General features: G+C 40.7%; 1 protein-coding gene across 5 annotated transcripts in view; it reads left to right on the top strand.

Moving 5' to 3' along the window:
* Nucleotides 1–18,922, top strand: part of FYCO1 (FYVE and coiled-coil domain autophagy adaptor 1) — a 46,089-nt gene extending 27,167 nt beyond the window's left edge. For 3 of the 5 annotated variants that reach the window (XM_054647932.2, XM_054647942.2, XM_054647949.2), the window contains exons 15-19: nt 8,361–8,444; nt 11,290–11,385; nt 13,032–13,242; nt 14,559–14,668; nt 15,097–18,922. In XM_054647932.2, the coding sequence (XP_054503907.2) occupies nt 8,361–8,444; nt 11,290–11,385; nt 13,032–13,242; nt 14,559–14,668; nt 15,097–15,172 (577 nt within the window). In that variant the 3' untranslated portion in view covers nt 15,173–18,922. The remainder of the gene's footprint in view (nt 1–8,360; nt 8,445–11,289; nt 11,386–13,031; nt 13,243–14,558; nt 14,669–15,096) is intronic. The other 2 variants (XM_054647958.2, XM_054647975.2) reach the window with 2 other exon arrangements.
* Nucleotides 18,923–20,861: the final 1,939 nt, after the last annotated feature.

Raw genomic sequence — 20,861 nt, forward strand, 5'->3', positions numbered from 1 at the left:
TGAAGAAAATGGGAGTGAGTGCAGATTTCAGTAATTTTTTAATATTTAATTCTACCTAAATTACCAATTAAAAGGATTTAAGGCCATCTGAATGTCCAAATACTTGGTTTGCAAATGACATTGTATTATTATAGTTTAATTTGTATCTTTATTTATTTATTATGTTTAATTTGTACAGTTTAGACAAAATATTGTTTTACTATTGTTCAGATATTTTCAAATGTTTTACAAAAATTCTGTTCCTTAAAATATATTGTCTTTTGAGAAGAAAAAACAAAAAGAGAAATTTCACCTTAATTGTGTACTTGCTTCGCTTCCAAGCAGAAAAATAGACAGCATAAATATAAATGCTGAAGTGAAAATACTCATAGAGTAAATAGTCTGCTGCTAAGAAAGCAGACCTAGACTGTTTTACACCCAACAGACACATTTCCGGTATAAACCACAATGACTTGCAGTTTGGGTTGAAGACAAACAGTACAGACTTGTTTATTTGGTAAAAAGACTTTTCAAAATTCTACATATTTGTTTCTTGGTAAATACCTTAAATGTGTTCTGCCTACTTTGTAGACAGTTAACACTGACAGTGTATTCCTGCTTATCATGTGCTGGAATGAGCTGAGCTTCACACCGCCCTTGTGAATTTAGTGTTTTGCAAAAAGACAGTTTTTGGTGGGGAATTTTTGTTTGTTTGTTTTGTGAAGAAAAAAGTGAAGTGTACTACTTCTCTTAATTCATGCTATCTGCGGGAGGTATGTTACAGGTGAGTTAGTTCTGGAGAAAACAACTAGGAGAAGAGAAATAAGTGTGGGTCGCCATTTGTTTTAATTTGAGATTGGTCTAAATTCATCTTGTCTGACAAAGTATTCAGGCAGGAAGGAAGGATTGTCACTAACAAGAGGATACTATTCTTGAAGAGCACCCATGGAACAAGTTACTTGCACTATGTAAACTTTTATAGGTTGTCCAGCTTCCCTTGTTGTCCGATTATAAGCAGGAGAGCCAGGAAATAGTGCTTTATCCTCTGTTGTTTTTTGTTAGGAGTTTCATGAGCAGGTGGGTGAGTCTTACTGTGGCTGTACTTTGAACTTGAGACATTCTTTGCAGAGAACACAAATGACACCTGCCCTTTCCCATGACACCTGTAATTTGGAAGGCTCAGGCTCACTAGTCTGAGCAGTGGAGAGGAGAATGGCCTTGCATTGCAGATGACTTGTTGATTGTGGGTTTGTGTTATGGGAGAGATCTAGAAACTGATACGTGAGTCAGATGATGGTGTGGTGCATGTTAAAGAAAAACAGCAGGGCACAGTGCTGACTGTGACAGCACACAGGTCTTCTCACTTGTTTCTTCCTCACTTGTGGTGAGGAGTACATGTGTACCCAAAGCTTGAGTGTCACTTAGCACAGGAAGGAGCAGGAAGTGCAGCATGAGATACTTGGGTTGCTTGTGAGTAAATGTGCCAGAGCCACTGTATTGTCTGTTCACCCTCTGTCCTATCTTTGACAGCAGCCATTGAGGCATGTACTGAGAATTTTCCACTGTGTTTTCTCCCACAGTTCAAGGACCTGCAGTTTAGTGACTTTCTGAGCTACTGGTTTGATTGCTGCAGATTTCTTGGCTGTACTGGGCTGACCACCTTGAACTTCATGTAGACTTATCATCTTTATTCTTTCTCTTTCTAAAGAGTCCAGCTAAATGTGGCCTGATTTCTAGGTGGAAACTTCACATAGTCTCCACTGGCATTCCAATAGTGTTCTTTTTGTATTAAATTGAATATTTGGAGTAGAATTTGCTTAGATATAGTGTCTGGGGAACACAAAAAGGATCCAAGATTGTAGTTGCTAGATGCAGGTCTGAGGAAGGCATACAAATAAGTCAGTTTTCAGGCTAAACTTCTTTATTGAGATCTGCTGAAAATAATCTAACCTATTTTGGTTTTGCCAGAGATTTGAACTAGCTGGTGGAGCTTTAAAAATGAAGGAGATGAGCAGCCAGGAGAGGGAAGAGAATGGAGGTTTTCTGTCCAAGTAGAAGATCTGGAATTGACATGCTCTGCTGACATAGTTTCTTAGGATGTCTCTCTGGCTGATAGCAGAGATTTTCACACTGACCATACCTAGAATACTAGGCATGAGTCCTTGCTGAACTAAAAATGCAAGTTGGTCCTCAAAGCAGTGAATTATCTTAAAGGACATTCCTGTTCCTATTTGTCCCGCTTTTGGTGCCTACTGTACATTTACTCTATTTTTCACTTGGTGTCCTAGCCCTGCCACTGTTGTTCTTTCCTTGAAGTGACATGAAACAATTACAACAAAATTATTTCATAACAGAAAATCTTGAGAGTCTGCCTTTATTGGTATAGATCAGTTGAGAATCAATTAAAACTCACATTAGTCACCAGCTGCAGAGGTGTGTGGCAGAATAAGAGAGATGACTATACCAACATAACTCTGACTGACCTTGAAGTAGCTATTTCCTAAAGGTTAGGATTAAGCAGCAGTTACTTCAACCTTTCATGTTTGTTATTTGTGTTTGAACCAACCCAATCAAAATCTTGAGTGTGAGGAGATGAGATTATTTGTGCAATTGTGATACATCCTGCTACTTCAAGGAACATGGGTTTTCTTTTGAAGTGTTGTATGTTTGAACTCTTATTTCTAAAGCATTCACATATGCAAATTGTGTTCTAAAACAAAGGGCCCCAGGATAAACCAGTGCACTGTGTTTCCATTTTTATGTGTTGTAGGTATAACATGCTTGTAATAAATGTTGCAGCAGCAAAATCAAGATCACAGACAGCAGAAGACTGAAAAAACCCCAAAGTTGCCACTAGCCTGGTACAGGAACAAAGAGTTTATTCACACCTTGGTAGTGGTAGAAAGAACATCTCAGCCTGTCTGCACAGTGGTTGCTTTGGTTTGGATTGGATTTTTCTTGATGACTCATAACACTCTTGGCTGGCCTAATTACAACTCACGTGGCCGGGCAGGGTGCAGTGTGGCCGAAAGGGGGAAGTGAATGTGGTCTGAAGAGTTCCCTGCCCCACGCAGAACCAGCCAGGAAGGAGAGGGGACAGCAGCACCACTTGCCACCCTATGCTGGTAAAGCCTGCATTGCAGCTGTGTGTTGAGATGGCACCTTTACACATGCAGTCACACCACATTGCTTCATAACTTTATTTTTAAGGATATTTCACTGTGGGAGAAACAAGAGATTGTGTAGTAAGGAAAGGATTGCGTAAGGAGCTGTTTCCTAAAGGGAAAAGTGGTGAGATAGGCACACTGCTGCCAAAAAGGGTCAGGTTCCTCTGAGCAGCGATGCTCTGATAGGAAGGCCCGGGTATTAATGGGGAGTAAAGGAACATCCAGGCAGTGTGGTTTTAGCAAGAATGGTTTGAAGCAGTTAAAATTGGTATTTCAAAGCTGTAATGCAAAGGACTTTGACCCTTTGGGCTGGACCCAACGCTGCCTTTATTGCAAGCAGCCCACAGCTGTATAAAGTCCTCCCTTTGCTCCTCTGCAGCATCCCTTCTTTCTTTTCCCTGTTCCAGTCTCCACACCTGCTCTACTACTTTGTTTAAGAGCTTTTGCACACTTTTCTTCCCCCTGCACATCTTTTCCCTCCAGCTTGGAAGTGAAAAGACCAGAGGTGGAAAGGGAGAACTGGTGGAACAAGGTTGGAAAACAACCAAGAAATCTGCAGTTTCATGACAAGGGAACCAAGGTGCCAGGAAAAACAGACTGGAAAGATGTCATGATGCAAAGAATGTGTGGTGAATCAGGGTGTGAGAGTTTGCATCTACAGAAACACTGCTCAGTGTTGGAGCCCGTGTGTGTGATATGATATTCCTGCTGTTCACAAGGGCCCTGGTAATCTGGCAACATGAGCTCTGTTATCAGATATAAGATACAAATATGTGTATGGGACATTCAGACTGTGAACCTGATAGCGGGTGAAAGGCAGATGAAAATGCTGCTTTATTACAGAAATTTTAGATGAATGCTGAAGGATTTTGCGTACAAACCTTGTCCTAGATGGAAAAAAACCCCAAAACATCCAAAAAAACCCAACCACACAGGAAACCCAGCATGAAGATTCAAATATATATGTTTAAAATTCAGGAATTCTCATTAAATGAATGGGCTGAAGGTATTACATAAAATATGTAATATATTTGAAACAACTCATAAAAGCTTTCAATAAAATAAACATCATTCATAGAAAACCAGCAGGCCAGAGGTTTGGGAGTCAGGAAATTTAAATTACCTTTATGAAAAGTAGAATTTTATCTCATTGGTTTTTATACTTTCTGAGATCTTCTTCACTGTTAACTCAGTTACCAGCTTGGACTGAAAAAGCAGGAAGCAATGAAGTATCATGATGAAAATAGTTTGGTTCTAAGCTGATCACAGTGTTTTTACTAATGGTATTTCCTCTTTCACTCAGACTCCCTACATCAGTATTTGCAAACAAAACAAACAGAAAAAAAGAAGCTGAAAAAGAGTTCCCAGATTTTCCAGGCAGTTTTATAGTGGGTACATGTTTGTGGCATCTGCACTATATAAAGCAGTAAAAGATTTAGAGTCTTCCTCTTCGGTGGTTTGCCACTGTTGAGCTGTAACTTGCCATTTGGCACATCTTGATTTTTTAATAACTTTGTGTTAGTACTCCCTGACTTTCATTCCCGTGAAGAAATAACGGGTTAAGACAGGCATAAAAATAAGCAAGAGCTTTTCTTATGGTAATTGCATATTCAAAGCTGCTGTTCAATTTAAATCTCCAGTCTGTGATTTTTATCAATCTGAAGAAAGTATAGGGTATCTGGGTAAAAATAAAGAGGACAAGTACAGAAAATATTTTTTATACATTTGTTCTTTTGAAGACTTCTAGCACACAGCAAGGTTTTAATAATTAGTGACTAATTAGCAGATGATCATGGTTACCATGGGAATAAAATAAGCAAGAGTCACTTGGATTACTTCAAGAACCAGTTCCGTGCAACAGTTTGGTTATTCTTCCTGACATATTGCCTTATCAAAATTAACACCTCCCAAAAACCAAAGTGTGGTGCAGCAAATGCTTGTGAGATCAAGACAGAGATTAATTTGCCCCATATCATTTGTTTGGTTTGACACATGTGCTTGGGTGGCAAAAGTAACAGCAATAAGCTGGTCAAAGGTGATAGGCATTAGAGTTAACATTGAAGTGTATACAAGCCCCATGACATGCCACAGTGCCTGAAATCCACTCTTGAGCAGCAGAGTATGCCCAGAGTGGCTGCATCCAAAGAAAAATGCACTTAGCTGTAGCCAGGTTCAGCTATCAGTTTCTGTCAGTGTCTACAGTTTCATGTAGAAACTTAGTATGACAAAGACCGGTGTATTTCCTGCTAGGCCAAGGATGAAAACAGCAAAATACGTATTTGGCAGGAAGACTTATTAATATGAAAATTCTCATTTCTGTTTTTATAGGGGTCAGTGATGGAGAAGTTATAATAAAAGTCAGCAGTATCTGTAGTTGCCATGTTGCCATATTTTTAAAGGCAGCCTGGAAGGAGACAGATTGGGATTTTTTACTCAGCAAATAATTAAATCCTAATGCATCCAGGAGACAGACAAAATCCTAAGTGCTAACAGATAAGAGTTGTAGTAAAGCATCCATGACAGACAAAAGCAAATCAATTTATTTGCTGAAGAGGATTGTCTTGATAGTCAAGACCCAAGCACAACAGCTGGGGGATTTGAACACATCATCTGTTACCAGATTTATACTGATGGGGACTCAAAAGCATACTCAAAAGACAATTACAAAGAGGCTTCTGAAAACAGTATAAGGATTAAGCTTTCTAATACATCCCTGATTTAGTGCTTGGATTGAGGTTTCTGGGGAAACCCATGAGGGAAATAAAATTTGTTTTGCCAAATTTACCATTTAGGCTCAGGTTGCAGACTCTGAGCATCAGAGTTGTTTGGCTTGGGTTGGACCTGTCCCAAAAGGCAGGGTTTGAGTCTCAATGAGTACTTTGGAACCTGTGTTTCAGTTAAGCCTCATCTTGTTCTTCAGATATCAGTCACATCATCAGATGGCAGCACTTTTTTCTTTCCCCATTTCAAGTGACTTACTGAAAGATGGAGGATTTTCGTTGATGCACTACATTTGTATTACTCTCAGAAGAAGGAGTGACCAGTCCTCTGTCAGCCCCTTCCATTACACTCCCTCTCAAGGGCTGATGGTGTTAACCCCTTAAGCCTCTCCTCAACTCAATTTAACTGCAGTCAGGGCTGATGCCAGCACATAAAAGTAACAGCCCTAAGACTACTGATCTTTGCAAGCTGTTTACCTGGTAAATTAAGTCTTTTGTAAGATAGGTTTATTGGCTTTTTAAGGATTTAGCCCAAAAGCTAAATGCCCTCTCTTTTGAACTACAAAAACCATGTTTCTGTGAGATTAATCCTACTACAAGATATTACTCACCATAACATTAGCAGAACTCAACTCTGATTCAAGATTGCCTGAAAGGCCTCACCCAGTGAGTTCTAATGTACAGCAGTTTGAGTGTCCCTTGGTTCTGCAAGAGAGGGAAGCTCTATTAAGAGAAAAAAGCCCATGCAGGCGGATCTTTGCAGCAGCCTGTGCTACCATAGCTGTAGTGCTTCTGGGACTCTGATTTGTAGAGCAGTGAGCTTGTATCTCTGGCTGCTTGTGTTTGGTACCTGCAAATGCATATGAAGAAAAACAGCACCAAATTTGTCTTACTTCTGCAGCATCATTTATTGAAAGAACACTACTGACACAAGAAATGTAAGGCTGTGTAATGCTTTTTAAAACAGTTCTCCCTTGTGCTTCACTGCATGTGATAGAAATTTCTCTGCCTCTAAGAAACAAACTGGGAGCAAGGTGCTAAATATTCACAAACTGTTCCTGTCAAACAGGGGAGCAATACGTTGTGATAACCACCTGCTTTTATCAGTCATTTTGAGATGCAGAATAAGGTATGAGGATGACACAGCAGTGGCTAAACTGTGTGCTAACATCTGGATTGTATGAATTTATCCCGTATAGGGAGTAGGCTGAGAGAGTAGCTGTTACTCCTGGATGAGTCAGTCTGAAGAACATTTGATTGTAGAGCTGTGAAGGACCTTGGTTGCAGAAATCACCCTGGCTGCATGGAACCTGCAGGCTCTGGGATGGAGCAGCCTCTGTGGAGCTACAGGCTGGGCAGGGAGGGTTGGGCAGGAGCTCTGCTGAAAGGACATGGGGCTCCTGATGGATACTGGTGTAAACTCAGGCCAGAAACTGCTTTTGCAATATCTCTCCTATAATTCTGCCTCAGTTTCCCTTAACAGCCTCTAAAGAACTGTGTGAAAAGAAAATTCAAAGGTATCTTAACTAGTGTTACCCACAGAGGTGGTTGTAGCCTTGGTGATCTACAGGCTGCAGTATTTGGGCTATACTGGCAACAGCTTGTCAGTATTTTTAATGTTGATTTCCAGTCGTCTGTTTGCTGCCTCCTGCTGGGAAGGGAACTTGAAAGCACCTTGGTAATCCCTAACTGCTTGTTCTGAACATTTTGCAAATGCAGTGTTTGAAAGCTATCTTCATCTCATAGCCTTTGCCAAACATCTTCCCTATCACAATAAAAAACAAAACAAAACAAAACAAATTAAAAAATAAAACATACTTTGCATGTTGTCATTCGGAGCACAGAAAGATTCCTTTGTCATGATTGTTTCCCTATCTTGCTTTCTCTGTATTGTTTCTTGTCTTGAAGATAGAGTGTGTCCAGTTTTAAGACTGGGGAGTCCTTTTGTATTGTTTGTTGGTTGTTTGTCTTTGTTTCATACAGAATGTGGCATAACTAAGTCATAGATACTTTTTTGAGAAATAGCTGAGATTTCATTTATAGCAGTAAGCATCTCACCCATTGTACACAGTGATGGATCTTCATGTCCATCCATCTTTTTCTGTGTAGTTTTGCAATTGTCTGTGTGATGCTTTCCCATCTCATCATATGCCAGGGTTTGCCCTTAACACTTCCATCCCTTTCCCACCCATACAACTTCACGCAAGACACTGTCTTGCACCCTGTTAAAAACTCAGTGAGCTCTATATCCCCCTTGCTCCATCCCAAATCATTCCTCTTTTCTTGCCCATGTCAAAGGCTGTCTGTGGTATCCTTTCTTCTGATCCTTTGCTGTGCTCTTTCCATTTTTACTGCTCTCTGTTGGGTTGGAGAGGAAGGCTAATAACTAAGTTAGGGTGCCTGGGGTGGGCCTGACCTGCTAGATAACAGCAGGCCCAGGGAATCATTGGTGCACTTCAGCATAATGCCTTTGATTGTTTCTTTGCATTTTCAGATGTGTTTGCTGGGCTAAGCAGCTGTTAGGGGCTCTGTACAGCCTCCAGTCTCCGTTTCAGGTTTCTGCCTTTCACACAATTCGGTAAGACTCTCACCTGGATGACAGAAGTTCTCTCCAGAAATCACTGGACTGCTGACAGGCAGATGGCTTCTGGGATTTCACTGCTCAGCCACATGAAGCCAACACCTCTGACATGTAGCTACAGCTGTCAGAGCTCAGGTGTTTATGAAAACAGAAAATTGCTGAGTCTAGATTTGAACCATCTTTTTTCCAAGTTTTAATTCTAAAAGTGACTTCTAACTTTTAACTCCCCAAGCCATTTATGATGTTGGCCACAGTATTTTTAGTATAATTTGTAAGAAATGCTATCCATGTATAAGAACAGACACAGTGGGCAAGGCTTAGGGACCTTAGGGACTGTGACCAACAGCAGGTGCCTGAGGAATTGCATAAGAGCAAGACCAGCATGAAGCAATAATTCTTCGAAATGTTTTATCAGCTTCCAACAATCTGTATCTTGAGGCTTTGCTGAATCAGAGCTGTTCTCTTCTTGCTGTAGTGTCTTTTCCATGTTTCACTTCTTTCTGCTTTTAGCCCCACTTCATTTCACTTTTAAAAAGAAGAAGAAGTGAAAGAATACAGACTGTTTAAATAGATACACCAGAGGCTGCATATTCATAATCTGGGGACCTGGCAAACTGTAGGAATATCCTTAGTGCTAACAAAAAGGTGAATGGGTCATGCAAGAATAAATTCTCTTGTCAGGGGAAAAATGCTCCAGTTGAATCATGATACTGTTTCTTATATTATAGCCTACGAGACCTTAGTTTAGACTGTTAGATTCAGTGAGATATCATAAAGAGAAGGAGGATTTTCTTTGTGATTATAAGGCATTTTGGTTTAATACACAAATCAGGAGACTTAGCACGCCCTTAACCTTAGATGTGTGGTGAAGGTATTGGTTGGTAGAGCCAAGTGGAAAGGTTACCACCTAACCATGTACTTGGTTACAGCAGGAATAGGGAAAATCATGTGTTAGAGGAGAACACAAACATATATTGGTCCTGGGATTTAATTTACGTTTCAGGTTTCCAAATGAAAGATGAAATTAATGGACTAAATCAAGAACTCTAATGGCATTGTGTAGTAAATCACAGAGTTTGACACTTCTGAATGGTGTAGTTGCCTGTAATTGTGTAGCTCTCTTGTTCTGCATGAATTCAAGGCTGTGAAATTAGCTAACCTGGTGGGATGGGAGACTTACATGGATCACAGCATGAAGCTGGTTGCTCTTCCCACTCTGCAAGCAAAATGTATGTGTAGGTTTACAAGCTATAGTTCAGTTTTCTAGTTTGTTGGTTTGAGGTTTTTTTCCAGAATCAGTTTTCTTATCTGGTTATATAAAGATAGTTAACAAGAAGTTATTTGTATCAGTAAGTATTTGCACAGATATTATACTAACCTTTATGGACCAACACATAGTAAGTACTTCATGCCTACATTCCTTGTGTCTGGGTACAGCTCAGGTTTTGGCACTTATTACAGCTTTGAGTCTCCCATGCACATCCTAGCTGTCACTTCAGGGTATTAACAGTAGTGGTGTGACTGAAGAAGTCAAGAGTTAGTCAAGAGACTGCAAAGATAAAAGAACAGGAATATCAAGATAACAGTTCAGGAAATGTATAGACAGTGGGTGCAGTTTAATTTGCAGTAAATTTGTCCTGTTTCCAAACCATAATGTCACTGCACTGGCATGTGATTGCATGTTGTTGACACAGTATTTTCAGATGCTGCTTATGACCACCTGAAGGAGATATTTTCTCATGCTCTTCTGCTCAGCAATGCTGCTTGTAGAGCAATATCACATTGGACTTAAAAGAAAATGCTAAACTGTGCATTAGTTTTGAGAATTGATCAACAGCAAATATGGCAATTACGCTCTCTTGGGGCATTACTGCACTTGATGGTTCAGAAGCAGATATGGTATTAACATTTTATTAGATTCCACTGATTTTTAGAAGGAACCAACCAGCTGGTTCCCTGTAAATAAGAATCCTTGGCATTTTTTTCTGGGAACAACAGCTTAATTTTCTCAAACTGCTGGAATGCAGAGAAACAAAAGAAGAATCAGTCAGAGAAGCTCTAACTTGGAAACTATCAGCATTTGTTTCCTGACTCTCAGACTCATCCTTCTCTCTGTGTCCAGCCCCATAATTCATGCCTAGTGCTAGTCCAGTGTTCACCCTGAGCATACACCTTTTTTGAGGTAAGGAGTGAATAGCAGGTTCTTCCCTCTGCTTCACTGCTCACTGGGACACATCATGGTGTGGAGGAAACATACTGCTTTGTCATCTTGTAACAGTATCTTTGGTGTATTTGTGTTTGAATCACGCAGTAGTTTTTGTAGGAAAAGAAGACACATGGTAGCAATTCTACAGCCATAGACTATGTTTTGTGTACAGTTGTCAGAGTAAGGAACTGGATAATATGACTGTAAAACACCTCCCAGATTAAATCCAGGGAGACATCTTATCCTTTTGCAAGCTTTGTTTAAGGGACAAGTGGAGACTGTTTTGCTTGTGTCTGCCCCTGAAGTTCCCACCTGCCAGAGAATCTTCAAAACCTGTCATCATCTCAATAAGAAATTTATGTTATGATTGCAGAAAAGATTTTCTGGATGTATATATGTATTCCCCTTAGCTCATGAAACCAGGATAAAAACAATTTTATATTTGTGCACAGTGATGAGCAGAAGGGGGCTGTGGTTTTGCCCAGTTTTCTCACTAGAATGGGCCAACTAAGAATCCTAGAATTTGGTATCAGGACTATCAAAACATTTCTATTATAGGAAGGATTCAGCATGCAGATTCTATGTGATCACATACTGCTCAGATAATCATAATTTTCCTTCTTTTCCTTGTTCTAGAAACAGCACGGGTAATTCTTCAACTTTCGATGAATCTGAAGACTGGCAAGTTGCTCAAGATGCTGAGATATGCTTGTTGAAGTCAGGAGAAATTATGTAAGCAGAACAATTTCATTGCTATAGGTGAAAGCATAAAGGCTGAGCTCAGATATGTGAGCACAAGCCTTGCAGGCTCCTGGAAGAGCTGCTCACTTGTGTCCCATGGTAGAATTTGGTCTGAGTGGGATAAGAGGGTGTAACTCAACCACCCAGAGCAGCAATGAGCCAGGTCCTCTCTCTTCAGTCCCAGTGCAACGGGGAAATAAGAAGGAAAGATGCAGGTCCAAATCACATGAGAAAACATTTCCTATTTTTATTACAGGAATTGCTATCAACACAAAGGAAATTTAGAGAAAAGGCAGTGCAGTTCTAACAGTCTCTGAAAGAAACTGCAAGGGCAAGTCAGGGAATGCAGCTCTAGTTGGACCTTTGCCAAAGGGAAGGAATTCATGGCCTTTTGGAGCATGTATCTGTTATTTATTGGTGGCTTCCCAGAATCTGTTTTGCCTGCTCTGGTTGATACACGCCATTGCATGAATGTTCATCTAAGCCTCAGCTCAAGCTCTGTGTGCGCACAATTCTCTGCAGGTGTCCTGCTCTGAAATTCCTAATTATATGCAGTAGTGATACAGCATGTCTTGCACAGCCAAGAATAGAATCCAATGTGGGGAAATGCACATGACTTAGAGAAATTCACTTTTGCTCACTGTCCCCTTAACCTAGCTTTGAAATTTTGCCTTAGTTATGGGAAAGGTTTTAAACTTTTGACTGCAAGGAGATAAATCAGTCCATGTTTCAACCTTGTTGCTGCTGTTCAGAGATCCAGGTAAATGAAGCAGTAACTAGAATCATAGCTGGGCTGTAAGGCAAAACCAAGAATGATATTTAGTTTATTAAAATCAAAGATCACCTGAGACAGGACAGGACTGTGGTTTACACTGATCTCATTGATTTGCAAACAGTTTTTTTGGCCTGAAAAGTGACAGATGAGATTAGTTTTAGTTAGGGTAATGTAGGTGAGATCCCACAGATCTTAGAAATTGCAGGTTTCCCCTGAAGAAAGCAACCAGTGTTCTCCTGCTTCAGGGCCTCACTGATCACAGTCTTAAACAGATACCAGAATGAAGTCAGCTCATCTAATGCTGTAGGACTCAGCATCATCTAGATGCTAAGAATTTCCTTTTTAACTGGAAGTATTTTGAGTCAGTTTTTTTGCAGCTTAGTTGGGTAAAACAGACTCAGACGTGTTAAGCATTTCAGAACAGAACTGCTGTTCATATTTCATCCACCTGTAATCCTGATCCCTCCTGTTTTCCTGTGCAAATTTTTATATTCAACTAGGAAGGTGAATAAACCAGGTCACTTACTTTTTGTTTAAAAAGAACAGTAGAGGGCGGCACTCCTTTCTTATCAGTAGTAATTCTAAAAACTTTATTCCAGCACTATTTTTCTTCAGTTGAAATGAGATAAATAAGTGAACAAAATCCACTTGTGCCAGAGCAGTGAAGGTTCTCAATATCAGTCAGCTTTTTTGTAGCTTTTACCTTCATCTGAGGCTGATTTTTCATGCATTTTCTGGATGTGTCCCAAATACACTGTGGAGTCTACCTGAAATAGATGGAAAATAAAAATCAATGATTAGTGGTTTTGTCTGAGTAAGTGGATTGGATCTCTTCAAGTAATCATATATTTCTCCCTCACAGGGTGAAATTACCCCTTACAGTAGAAGAGATCATGAATTTTGGAGAAAGCAACAGAGAGCTGTTCATCAAATCCAGCACCTACAGTATAATTCCCATCACTGTTACAGAGATGGGACTAACCATCAGCTGGATCTTCTCATCAGACCCCAAAAGCATATCCTTCAGTGTTGTCTACCAAGAGGCCGAAGACACGCCGCTGGATCAGTGCAAAGTAAGGCCTTTGTCTCCTTACTACCTCAGAGGTTATACTGCTCTACACTCATCCAGCCTACAGGAATTGACAAGTATTGCTAGGAGGTCTTCACCAGAATGCCACTTGCTAATGCATTTAGGATTTGTTTCTCCAGTTAAGCTGCAGTTCTGCTAAAGGCAAAGCTACATCTTTAATGTTGCCAGCAACAGTTGAGTTGAAAAGCCCTGTAGCTTCTGTTGGTTGCATCTGAAATTCACCCTGTATTATCAAGCAGAATTGAACATCCAAGTATGCAAAATTCTCTTTTTTTCTCAATTTCACTTAGTTTGTAAACTCTTTAAGGCTGGTTTTGCCAGGCTCTTGAGAAGAAGCCACAGGGAAACAGTTTCATTTCTTGGTTTACCTACATTTCTTACAATGAAGCATATACTTAAGTGTTTGGATGGTGTGCAAAATCTACTTAAGTGTCTGGATGGTGTGCAAAATCTCTTTGCCAGTGCCCAAGGTACTCAGTTTTATATGTGCTGTCCATATTTCATGAGTATTACAGATTAGGTGAATCTATTTTACTCAGCTAATTGCAAAGTTTTGCTGAAGACAAGGCAGCTGTTAGTTTAATTCACCGTGGTAGGGTGAACTCTATGGCTGTGATTAACTGGGGGAATAAGACATTTATATAGCTTGTGTTAATTCACTGCACAGTTATTAACTCCATGTAACATATCTCTTTTTCCTAATCTGAAAGCTGAATGAAGTGTGAATGCTGCTTTTGTCTTGATATATTTCTTTGGTAAAACTTTGTGTTGTATAGGGTCATCCTTGATCTATGTCAGCTGCTCTTCTGACAGCTGTGCTAGGGTTTTACAGCCAGACTCACATAGAACCACAGATACACACATTTTTTGCTGTAAGCTCAGATAAAAAATACAGATTTGCTGAGAAAGCTTATTTTATAACACAGGGAGTATAAAAACGTATATTAAAAGATATATTTAGCTAAATCCTGCTCTTGGATATATGGATTTAATATACCACTTGATTAAGTTATTAAAGTTTCTTAGATTAACATTTAAAAGTTCAGGAATTTATTCTATCTCTAAAGCAGAGATCAATAGCTATAGGTTAGTGCTGTAAAGATATAATCCAAGGAAAACAGATGCCTCACTGTGAGATTTTTGTTTCGGGGAGTTCTTAATGCTAATCAGAGTAATTAGTTTTATAGGCATAGATGCACTTTGGGACTTTCAAGGTGGCTGAAATCAAGGCTTTATGAAAGAAAATGCCAATTTATAGGGCAAATAGCAAACTTCATTTTGATTTGTATTGAATTCCAGGTTCTTATCCCTATGACTCGCTGCAACTCTCATAAGGAAACTATCAGAGGACAGGTGAAAGTCAGAAACACTGGAATCTACACCCTGATATTTGACAACACATTCTCTAGGTAGGTCCTAGAAAGGCATAAAAGGTGAAATAAGCTTGGTTTTACAGGCTGTGGAACTGATCATAATGTGTACCATTATTCTGCCATTCAGAACTAAGTATAAGAAAATTTTCCTCGCTTGCCAAGAGGTCTTCAAGACTGAGTTTTGGTTCTTGTTCTTGTTTGGGTTTTTTTTCCTACCCCCACAGCAGAATTCTGCTCTTCTTTCTGAACCTCTGGGAGGGTTAACAGAAATAAGCAGGTCATTGGTGACTCATTCCAAGACAGTTCAGTCAGGATTGTCATCTTTTTAACAACAAGCCTGATGGCCCTTGCACAGGCACATTTTTGACAGCAGTGAATTAAAAGACTGAATACATTTTTAAGGCTTCCCCTCTTTGTTGGCTTCAGCTAATGTGATCTTTTTGCTCTGTTTCTTTCCTTAATAGGTTTATCTCAAAAAGAGTGTTTTATCACTTGGCTGTTGAGCGACCTGTCATCTATGATGGAAGTGATTTTCCATAGCCTTTACTATACTGTGTATTTTTAATTAAATTTTTAAGATATGCTATTATTTATGTACATGTGTAAGCATTCTGATTACCACTGTGTTTGAAGACTTTGAAACTATGCAATAGTTCTAATGCACTTAAGAGGAGATGTGTACACTAAAAACAGAAGCCTTTTCAGGAACACTAATGGTTCTGTACTGTGTACAGATTGCTGAAAAGCCATGTTGTTTGGTTTAACAGGTCAATAATAACCAATTTTTTTTCAGTGGGGAGAAAAATAAGTGTGTGGGTATCTAAATGCAAACTGAAATTCTCTGCTGAAAATTGAGTGATTTTTTCTTCCAAAAATATCCTTCAAAAGGAAATGTAAAGAAAAATGCCTATTTTGACCTCTTCACTGAGGTGTAAACATAACCATCTCTGTTCTGCTGTACCACTCTTACAGTCAGAGCAGCAATTATGCAATACTTCAGTCTTCACAATTATTGTAATCCATCTAGAATTTTTTATCTTTTCCAAGTTTTATAAGCAGCAAACCATAGGAGTTTTATATATTTTGGGCTAAGATTTGGTAAGTCTTAACTGGCTCTTTCCAATGCTTTGGCACTGAATACCAGTTACACAAGAATAAGCACGAAGCAGCAACTCCTTTCACTTTGGCTCACCGTGCTCTGTACGTTGGCCCACGGAACCCAGTTCCTATGGTGAGCACCAGTGGCAGAACACAGAACATCCCCTGTGGAATAAAGTTCTGCTCACTGGGTGATACTGGGAAGAGGAGCATTCCTTTTTCCTGCCTTAGCACCTTAGTCATCAGCCTTCACAGGAAAGCACAGTTTCTGAGGAGATCAGCAACGTCTCTCTCTCTCTAGACCAAGTGGAAGGCAGCAATAATGTTTGAACAGGTCTCAAAACGTCCATCCAAAATGGAATTCATATCCAGGTCTGGTGAGCTCTCCACCCAGTGGTGTTAGTGCATTCTGTCCATTTCCTAAGCCTTGCAGTTGCCCTAACCAATTGCTAGCTTTCCATCTCAGATTTGTGGGCTGTTACACTGCTTTTTAAGGGAAGACTGCGTTCTTGCTTATACAAAATTTCTATGCAAACCATCTGCTTTCCATATAGAATTTCAGCTTTTTGTCAAAATACCCGAAAGTGGATTTTTCTGTACAAAAAAACCTGTCTTCCAATAGAATGGCAAAACATTTGGCAGGAGAAAGAAGAAAAGCTCTTTCTCCCAACCAGCCCTACTCATAATTAAAGTGTGTCTGATTTCTCTTATTACTGTTCTCCCAAGAAACCTCAGACCTGAAAGGTTTTAGTGCAGCAGTTGGTAGAAGACCAGCAAAACCTGTGAGGAACCCTGTAGAGACTTGATGCCAGCTGTAGCTGACATACAGGGGTCCTGGTGGGAGACAGGAAATAAAGCATGAAGGGAAAGAAAAAAATGGGCAAGCATAAACTGCAGCAAATGGTTTGGGGAGAGGAAAGGGGCAAACTTGTAAAAGCAAGGAGAGGGAATAGGAGGGATGAGCTCAGGCAGGGAAGGTGGTCAGGAGATGCCGGCTGGTGTTTATGTTTTGCTGGTCCAATCCAATACCCATAAGGGATCTCCCACCCCAAAGGACTGGTTGTTTAAAAGGTGGAGATCACCAACCAAGTGTTGGACATTTACACAGGAGCAGCTGAGGCAGAGGGAAATTTCTGATCATAGAAAAGAAAATAATTGCAGTTAAAGCTAAAGGTTGCTCATCCTTTATTCCAGTTGTTAACAATCTATAATACAGTGATCCTGAAAAAGATTGTGAAAGAATAACTACTTTTCATGGAGCACCTAGGATTTAGGTCTCTGGCTCATCAATAGCGTTCCCTTGCCTTCAGCTGCCTTTTTCCCCATGGTGGTGGTGTGCTCCCGACCCTCTGCCAGGCAGAGTGGTCAGTGGAAGGTGCAAGCCCCTGAAGGCTGCAGTGTAGTTAAGCCCTGACCTGGTTGTGTGCATGAAAATGAGATGGACAAGAGGCTGACGTGGGCAATAAACAGCAATAAATGGTGTGGATCAGTTCACGAATTACAGGTTATTTCAGTCTTGAAGCTATGTTTATATTTAATTAGGCAAGAAGATATTATTTATTGCTTAAAAATGGAGTACTGTGTACCATATGCTATGCAATTTCACTGAGCTGTTACTGAAGTCTGCTGCAGTTTTCTTTTAATCTTTTAGGTGTGGTTTTTAAAAACATTTTGCTGTTGTTTACTTAGAATACTAATTTTACTTAGAATCCCTAACACGAGGGATATCTTTCTAACATGCCAAATGTAAGGTAAAGGGACACTGTCAAGTATCTTCAGCCAAAATATGACATCTCTGTTAAAAAGTATTTGAAGTCTCTCTACTAAAAATAATTTGACAGCCTTGCTTCTTGATTTCTCTCCGCATCCAGTTCTTGACATTTTTTTATCCTGTGGCAAATATTTTTAAGCCCCTGTTCATGTAGGTCTCTAAATAATTGTCTCCATGTAGTAAGCCAGATGTTTTTCTGGAGGTTTCTTATGTAGACAGTCCTGAGACTGGCTGAGGTCAATGTTTGAGAGAAGGGGAGTAAATCCACTGCATTGTTCTTGTTTAGCATTTGAGTCTTTGTGGTCCCTTTTCTTCAGGTTTTCCTGCCCTTTGAGAATAATTTTGTTGCTTTTTTTTCTCTCTCTGAAAGAGGACTAAGAGTGGGAGTCAGAACCTGTAGTTTAAAGATGAAAAGAAAATGTTTGTTTCTGACCAAAGACAATCCTTAAGGAGAAAAAGTTTCAAATGATGAAATATCAGGCTGATAAGTTGCAAGTGGACAGGAGTGCAGCTGTTCAAAGAAGCTTCCCAGGAGCAGTAATCCCATCATAACTGCTGGAAGAGGCTGTGCAGCGACAGTAATGGACCTGACATTAGTAGAGACCTTTTGTTTAAATGTCCTAGATAGTTCATTTCTGGAATCATGGAAACCCAGTAAAGGACTTTGCACAAGGGCAGGCTTGTACAAGAGATTATTTCATTCAAGCACTTAATTCTTCCATTCATAAAATTCTTGTTCATGTGAGCTATGCCAGCAATGCTGAAAAATCTGCTTATTTATAGGTGCTCAGGTGATTTGTTGAATTGGGCTTTTTATTACCTGCAGGAATGCAATAAAGAGAAAAATATTTTTAATTGATCATGAAATTAATTTAAGGAGATGTCACATTCATAGGACATTGAGATTATGCATTGTGGTTAGCATAAGTAATTAGATGCTTTTCTGGGTGCTGGAAAGGATAAGGAGATATGGAGGGTAAGATTTTTTATTACAAAGAGGTTTATGCGAAGGAAAGAATGTAGTTTCTTCAAGAAAATGACAGTGTTCCTTTATTCAACATTACTCAATGTTTCTTTATGAAAAATGAAAGAGGTATTGCACAAGAGTGTATCACATTAAAAAATAGCAAAGCTACAAAAGCCTGACTTCTTTCCTAAAACTGAAATTGCACTATAGTTTTAATTATGCTCAATCACTGAGGTTGTAACTTGTTCAGAAGCATCTTTTGGTCTTAACTGCCAAAGAATTGCAAGCCCTGTTCACATCAAACTTCCTACTCCAGATATGGGAAAAATCATGTATACCAGTGTCTGTACAGTTACAGAAATGTTAATGGTTGTGTTGGAATGTTTTTCTTGATGCTTTTTTTTTCCTTTTTTAACCTCAGGAATTTAAGAATAAAATTCTTTATCACTGAGAATGTTTGTCCCTTTTTTGCCTTGTAGAGATAGCATTGTGTGGAAGATAAATCTGATAATTATATAATCTACTTGGGGTTTTATGAAATTTATGTTGTTCCATCCCCTCATTTCAAAGCTAAAATTACCAATAGAAGGTTCAGAGCATCTCCAGAGGCATCTGGAGTCCTGGCTCCACATTCAGAAGCTTCCCTCTAGGAGAGGCTCCAGCAAAGCCTAATCTGGAGTATGAGGGACCCGCAAAGAGTGAGTTTTACATATAGCCAGTACATGTGTAAGCGACCATACCTTGCTGTACCTCCTCAGCTCTGCAGGGAACTGCTGCAGCCATTTGAAGTCTTTGTGTTCATCTCTAGTAGTGCATTTTTATCCATCCTGGGTAATATCCCCTCCCTTGGTGCAAGGGAAAGGCTCTCCCAACCCTACTTCTGCCTTATTTTTCTCGGTCTGTGCCCCAAGAACAGACCTTGGCACACACAGGATAGCATTTTTCTGTGGGGACAACGTGAAGCTGCTGCAAGGCTGTCATATTCTCTGCATTAGTCCTTGAAGTGTCACAGGGATGCTTTGAACTCCAAATATAGTAATAATGCCTGTACTTTCACACCCTTCCATTATTTCCCTGCTCTCTGGAAGAGGTACTTCTTATAAAGACGTTTCTGTTTTGGGAGAGCAGGCACCAGGTAGGCAGGTTTGCCTGCAGAGAGTGGAAGTTGCCCATGGCTCTTCCAGCTTCCTCCCTCTGTACCACAAGCAGGCTGGTGCTGCGCTGCGTGACTGCCTGCTCCACGGTGACAACGCAGCGCTTGGGGCAGGGACGAGCCCAGCTGCCTCTTCGAGGAACAGCAACAGCATAGGAAACTACAGCCCAAAACTGGGAACATCTAGGAAAAACTGGCCTCAAAGAGAAGGGAGGGAACCCAAGCTATGAAGATCTCAGGCCTCTCCCAAGACTTCAAGCAACTGCTGGGTGCCCATCCTGCTAGAGCTGTACATAAAACATGAGCAGAGTCCCCTGGGACTGCTCATGGAGCAAGGGAGGCTCCTTTGCCTGTGAGGAAACCTCCCATCCTGGAAGAGAGGATCTGGTGAAGGTTGGGGACACCCTAACCAGCCACAAGAGGGATTGTGGTGGGATAAATCAAGTAAAATATCAGGGTAGAGGGAGAGAGGAGCCCAAGAAGGGTTTGACTACAAGGAGCTGTGCTGCTGGCAGACGGAGGCCCCCAGAAGATGCAGGAGGGAGTAATGGCTGAAAACACCTCCACGACTGAGTCCCTGCTGTGTGCTGACCAACAAGAAGGGTTGCTGATGGGGCTGCAGACAGAGGGGTGCAGGGAGGCAGCTTCCCCCCAAGTCTGTGGTGTGAGAGCAGCTTGGGGAGCCACCAGCAGCTGCTGGACTGCAGGCAGCCTTGGTGGAACCAACCCCAGGAGGGAAAACCACCTCCAGGGAGGTTGGTTGCCAGCTTCCCCTGGCACAGTGATGGGAGCAGCCTGACTCAGAGCAGGATGTGCATGACCCCAGGACAACCCTGTCACCCCAAACTGCTGCAAATTGCTGTTTTACTACCCTCAGCAGTTTCACCTGCTGATTGAGCATGAATGTTCCCCACTGCGTTTTGGGGACTGAAGAAGCTTTATTTCTGTGAGATGGCCACAAAGTTCAGGTTCCTGGGGTTGGTGAGATGTAGTGCACAAAAGAGGAGCTTGCAGCAGCTAAGGTTTGCACACTAATTTGTTTGCATAACTCAAGGGCTCTTTGGGGGCCAGGAGAACCCTCTGAGAAGAGCCCTATCACCCCCAGCCTCAGGAAGGGGTAGTGGGACTGAGCTGCTGTGGGGAAGCATCTGCCCCCAATGTTCTCCCCCCTCCCCTACTGCAGAAACCTGCCCTGCTTCCCCAGACTGCACCCCAGCCCTTGCCTCAGGAGCCTAAACCT

This window comes from Agelaius phoeniceus, chromosome 1, assembly GCF_051311805.1.
Source record: "Agelaius phoeniceus isolate bAgePho1 chromosome 1, bAgePho1.hap1, whole genome shotgun sequence".
Lineage (NCBI taxonomy): Eukaryota > Metazoa > Chordata > Aves > Passeriformes > Icteridae > Agelaius > Agelaius phoeniceus.